At 39.1% G+C, this 6,357-nt stretch overlaps 1 protein-coding gene across 1 annotated transcript in view; it reads left to right on the top strand.

The window, feature by feature from the left end:
• COBL (cordon-bleu WH2 repeat protein) overlaps positions 1–6,357 on the top strand; it is a 252,917-nt gene that overhangs the window by 6,332 nt on the left and 240,228 nt on the right. The window contains exons 2-4 of the mRNA XM_008571826.1: positions 946–1,097; positions 1,941–2,030; positions 3,507–3,710. Coding sequence (XP_008570048.1) covers positions 946–1,097; positions 1,941–2,030; positions 3,507–3,710 — 446 coding nt within the window. The remainder of the gene's footprint in view (positions 1–945; positions 1,098–1,940; positions 2,031–3,506; positions 3,711–6,357) is intronic.

A 6,357-nucleotide genomic window follows, 5' to 3' on the forward strand; every position in this document is an offset into this window, starting at 1 on the left:
GTTAAAATTTCAGGCTCTGGAACCAATTTGTCTGGGTTTGATGTTAGCTCTGCCTCTCTATGATGTTGGGAGACTGTGCTCACACTGCTTATTCGTAAAATAGAAACAGCAATAGTACCTCTTTAGAGTGGTGTAGTGAGGGACAAGTGAATTAGTAAATATTTGGCCCATAGAATAATGCAATATATGTTGACTGTTTTTTTTTAATTTCTATAAATTGACAGGAAATAAATATGTAATGGATAAAAAGATAACACAAAAATTATAAATATTATGATATAAAAATAAAGCTTTTAACAAGAAAAAGAAGAGAATTTATTTATACCTACTTATCATAGCAGAGGATGAGACTGGATGTTATTCTGAAGTCTTGTATTAACCAGCATCGTGAACATCAGTAACTTTACAGCCTCATCTGAATCTCATTTGCTGGGGTTTTTAAGGTATTTTTAAATGACCTCTTTTATTTGACAAGTAATACATATACATATATTTTGCAAGAATGCATTAGGAATTCTAAAACAGCAAAACATATGTCATGCCTCCCCTCATCCAGAGGTCTAGTTGCTAATTCTTTACTGTGTCATTCTAGACTGTTTTGTATGACCTATTGCTATAAAGTAGATTTCTCTTTAAACATGGCCTTTTCCTAAACAAGTATTGTTTTGAACCTTGCTTTAAATTTTTAAAAAAATCTGCATTGAGCATTTTTGCATATCAAGTTATATACTTTTAAAGTATATTTAACTGATGCCGGTGTAACATTGTACCATAATTTGCTGGCATCGTCATGTATTGATGTATAGTTAGATTATTTACTTGTTTGATGTATTTGTTTACTGATGTATGGTAGATTATTTGTGTATTTAGTTACCATTAGAAATTATGTTGTAATGAGCATCTTTGAGTCTCCCACAATGCAGTCTTGTGGGATTATTTCTTCAGGATAAACTTCTAGAAATAGAATTTTTGTGTCCCGGATACCTCATGTCAAAACACCTCCAAGAAGACTGCTCTGCAACAGAGTCTAAAGTGCACCCAGGGCTCAGGTTGCTTCTCGTGGATCTTCTAACTGGAATGTGGCAGGAGGTAGACAGGTGGGCGGGCGTGAGCCCTGTGCAGTCAGGGATCTGGTTTCCATCTCTGCCCAGACACCAAAGGATTGTCTGCTTTCAGGTGAGCTAGGAGTCTCTCTGAGACTCAGTTTTCTCAGCTGCAAAAGATTTTGAGGACTGGATAAGGTAAACTTACTAAGTTTTTTATGAGCATAAGTCCTACGGAATGTTAAGTTCTGAGTAAACAGTAGCTGTTATTATGATAAAATACTCAGGGCCTATATAAAATAAGGCTCTTATATATAAATAAATACATACATACATATGCAAATATACATATGTAAACATATACATATATATTCTATATATAAAATTCCTATATAAAATAAGACCCTTATATTTAAATAAATACATACATATACACATATATATGCACACATACATGTGTAAATGTATACATAAATATGTATTCTACATATAAAATTAAATACCATATAAAACAAGGCCCTTATATATAAATAAGTACATACATACATATGCACATATACATATATATGTATTCTATATATAAAATAAAATGCCTATATAAAATAAGGTCAATTGCATTTTCTGACTAATCTGGAAGAAGCAAGAATTTCTAAAAGTGCTGTCAGAGTAGTGGCTCATTGTCAGGTGTTTAGAAGTCTCCTGCAAGGTGACTGAGCACTCAAAGCACAGTCCCAACAAGGTGTAGACTGACAGAGGGGCTGTGTGCTGATACTACAACACCTGCCCTGCCAAACAGCCGCATCGGCCACACTGGCTGTCGATGGGTGTCGGGCTGATGGACTTTCTGGCTAATTTTGTGCATCTTGATATGGTCCCTACACATCCTCCATTTCTCAGATCTGTGGATTCTGGATCTTCGGAACAGGTCCTAGCTGTGGAGCTGGGGCAGGATTTAACAGACCACCGGACGCCTCCACGTCATCAGTCGTGAGGCATGGTTCCCCTCCTCCCTGCCCCCACCTGCTGCCATCCAGTGGGGCATGGCCAGGACACTTCGCGACACCCACCCACATCCTGACTGGGGACCTGCAGAAAGCAGGGTTGTGCCACTCCCAGATGGCGAACACTTCTGTAGGGAGTTTCTTTCCAGGAACACTTTCAAAAATGCTTTCTCTATTTTTTCTTTTTTTAACTTGCTTAGTTTAGGGAGGATATTATATCTGTTAGCATTGAAGAGTGCTGATATACTGATTTTATTTTATTTTTTTATTTTACATTTCTTTTTTTTTTTATCATGTACTGATACATACAATGTGTTGTTTCAATACCTGCATATACCGCACAATGACTCACTTGGGGCAGATGCTTAGTTTTGTACCTGTTAATTATCCCTTCTCTTCCCCTTCCTGGGCTTCTGGTAACTATTATTCTACTCTCTACTTCTATGACAACCACTTTTATTTTTTTTAGATTCCACATGAATGAGACTATATGGTATTTGTCTTTCTGTGCCTGACTGCACTTAATGTGATGGTTTCCAGTTCCGTATATGTTGCTGCAAATGATAGGATTTCACTTTTATTATAGATGAATAGTATTCCATTGTGTGTGTATACCATAGTTTGTAATCCATTCATCCATTTATGAACATATAGGTTGATTCCACCTCTTGGCTATTGTGAATAGTGCTGTGATAGACAGGGGAGTGCAGGTGTCTTTTTGATATATTTATTTCATTTCCTTTGAGTATATACTCAGTAGTGGGATAGCTGGATAGTACAGTAGATCTATTTTTGGTTCTCTAAGGAACCTCCAAACTGTTTCCACAGTGGCTGGACCAATTTACATTCTTACCAGCAATGTAGGAGGGTTGACCTACTGATTTTAAGAAGGCCATGAAACTTGGAAGGCATTTCTGAAGAGAGACATACGTACTTATAAGAATGAATTGTTGGTTGCTGCAGTGGGGGGGAGGGGGAGAGGGGAGAGGTTGGGTTGGGGACACGTAGAATAATTGCAATTTGAGGTGGTGGGCATGCTGATAGTAATGATCCAATCATCACATCTTGGGCACAGGTGCTGATGGTCAGCTCTTTGTCCCATGAAAATGTATAATCAATAATTTTTTTTAAGGAGAATAAATTGTTATTAGGAAAACAGGAAGACTGCCACTTCGTTCATCANATACGTACTTATAAGAATGAATTGTTGGTTGCTGCAGTGGGGGGGAGGGGGAGAGGGGAGACGTTGGGTTGGGGACACGTAGAATAGTTGCAATTTGAGGTGGTGGGCATGCTGATAGTATTGATCCAATCATCACATCTTGGGCACAGGTGCTGATGGTCAGCTCTGTGTCCCATGAAAATGTATAATCAATAATTTTTTTTTAAGGAGAATAAATTGTTATTAGGAAAACAGGAAGACTGCCACTTCGTTCATCACTCTGTGTTGTCACTTTTCAAGGAGGAAGATGAAGGCTCGTGCTCCCCCACCTCCTGGAAAGCCAGCCGCTCTGAGTGTTCACGGGGAACAGAACCCTCCCTGTGACATGGCCCTCGGTCCACAGCAGAACCTGATCCACATGAAGGAGGGGCTGCGGGACACCACCGTGGATGTCACCGTGGTCCTGCCCAGCGGGCAGGAGAAGAGGAGTGTGCTTAGTGGGAGGTAAGAGGCTGGCACCCCAGGAGGAGTCACTGTGCTCCCGTTGGCAAGTCTAGGGAAGAGAGCTGGAGAGTGGTTGTCAAGGTAAAGCACTTTCTCCCACATCAGGTCTGACTCGGGGTCCTAGGAAACAACCTAGGACAACCTGCACTGTCTCACGTGGAATGAGGTTATGCTAACAGGCCCAGCCGTGGTCTACCTGAATCTGCTGGAGGGCCAGACTCCACAGCTCACTCCCATTCGAGGGTAGACTCAGAAAGAAGAGCAGGTGGGGAGCCCCACAGCAGCCTTGAGCCGGTGACCAGCACCCCCGGGCTTGGGCCAGCGCCCACAGGCCGCCACCCGTGTCCTCGGCTCTGGGCTCTGAACTTGCACAGCCAGGAGGAGGCCTCCCAAATTAATTGCTTAAGTGTCCACTCACATGCTGACCTGCAGTGGTCTAAACACAACTGACTGTCAACTTTTTCACATGAAAACAACTCAAGTTTGGGTTAAGGAATAAAACCTGATCCATGGATTTCAAATTTAAGAGAATCAATTTCCAGACCCTCCAAGCCCACAGGTACTCTTCTTAGAGCTGATCTGCCTGTGACCAGATCAGAGCTGATCACAGGCCACGTCAGGCACAAACAGGCACAAAAGAAACATCGGCAGAGCCTCCTTCAATCCCAGTGTGAAGAGCTTTATTACCAGGGGGACTTCAAACTTTATGTTTGATATTGATCAAAATACAGGATATCACAACTATGTTGTTTGATCAATTCTGTGCTATTATGGATAATTCAATTTATAGTTAAAAATTTGAACCAAAGTCACAGGAAAAAAATTTAAAAATCAAATGTTTGTATATGTTTTTATTGTAGAGAAGTCTGATAGAATGACCAATTACAAAAACTTTCAAGCACAAAAACATGTTTGCATAATTCTGACGCAGGAGTGAATGGAAGTAGTATTTCTAGGAAAACAAGAACAAGAAGTTATACAAAATGCTTAACTCTTAAAAAGCAGTTTGCTCGAGTATTTTATGGATATGGTGGAAACCACATCACTCTGCGTTTTTATTCTCATGGATAAATTTTAAAAAGTGATGCAAGACTTTTATTTCAAAATATTAGTGTTTAGATTATACCTGAAATTACCTAATCCTTTGCAACTAGTTTATTAGTTTATTTAATTAATTTATAATGAAAATTCTAGGTGGTCATTTGAAATTGTTTTCAAAATTGTTTTATGGGATACATGAACAAAAATTTTTAAAACATTTTCAAAATTTTCTATGTGATATGTGAACACTAATTTGAGGAGCTTGCTCAGGGTCTCTTTATATAGCTAGGACTGGAACTGTTGAGTCAGGGGATGCAACATCTTTAGCTGTCCCAGGTGGGGAACCAAACTGTTTTCCAAAGTGGTGCTGGGAGTGGGGGTCCTCCTTGCAGCTGTCAAAGCGACAGAGCTCAGGTACAATTACCTACCTGCATTGGATCAATGCAGGAGGTTCCCTGGGCTTGAGGCCCACAGAGGCCAGTATCTCTTATAGCATTTTCCTAGGCCCAGCTCCCAGGGTTCACACGTGAGACAATCGAGTTACAAGAGTTTCTGTGCTGCTTTGTTTTACAGAGTAATCATCGTCCTTAGTACACTTTTCCCATGTAATTTTATAATGTAAGAAGTGTGTCAAATTATTATAGTTTTAAAAACTAGTTCAGAATATGCACGACATTTTACCAGTGAATATATTATGGCCTATTTACCATTCTTATATTTGGCCCAATTTCTAGTTACATATATTTTAAGAAAATGGTGTTGTGGATCCTGTCTTAATACTGTAATACCGGGATCCAAATTTACAAATGCATGAAGATAGAATGGCTGCCTGACAGTAAAAACATTATTTTGAAAAATGCTTTCAAACTCAACAGTTCTTCTAATTGTATCTTTAATTTCTCATTTTTTCCTTATAAAGTAAACACAGTTTTGTAGTACAGTTGCTGAGAATAGGTAACTACAATCTATTAGTAACAGCCACCTTAGAGATTAAGTATTAAAATAACTTTATCTTTTCTAAGTAGTAAATTATAATCCATTCTGCAAGGTTTCCTGGAGAATGAATCAGAGCAGCATCCTGTGAGTCCCTTAGATGGGTCTTCAGTGTGATACCTATTGTGGGTGCAGCACTCTTGCCTCCAGAATTGGTTTTATATGTTAAACTTTTTAATAACACAAGTGTGTGCTGATGTCAGATTCTTGTCCCTTGATTAAAGTGAATCTACTCTTTTTCATCAATGTGGTTTCTCTCTTCTGTTTTAAACAATGGGTTTAGTAAAGAACACGCCTACCTTTTCATAGGATAAGCAAGGAATTTATAATTTATAGCCAGACACTTAACAATTATATTAGTCTGTTCCTGTTGCTTATAACAAAATACATGGAACGGGGTGATTTATAAAGAAAATGAAATTTATTGCTTACAGTTTCTGAGGCTAGGAAGTCCAAAGTCCATCTGGTGGTGGTGACAGTGACCTAGAGGTATCACATTGCAAGATGGTGGAAGCAGAGAGAACAGAGAGAGAGAGAAAGAGAAAGAGACCATCCTCTTCTTTTAAAGCCCTTAGAACCATGCCCTTGACCAACATTTTTAATCTATTCACTA

The sequence above is a fragment of the Galeopterus variegatus genome, unplaced genomic scaffold (assembly GCF_000696425.1).
Source record: "Galeopterus variegatus unplaced genomic scaffold, G_variegatus-3.0.2 Scaffold44, whole genome shotgun sequence".
Taxonomy (NCBI): Eukaryota; Metazoa; Chordata; class Mammalia; order Dermoptera; family Cynocephalidae; genus Galeopterus; species Galeopterus variegatus.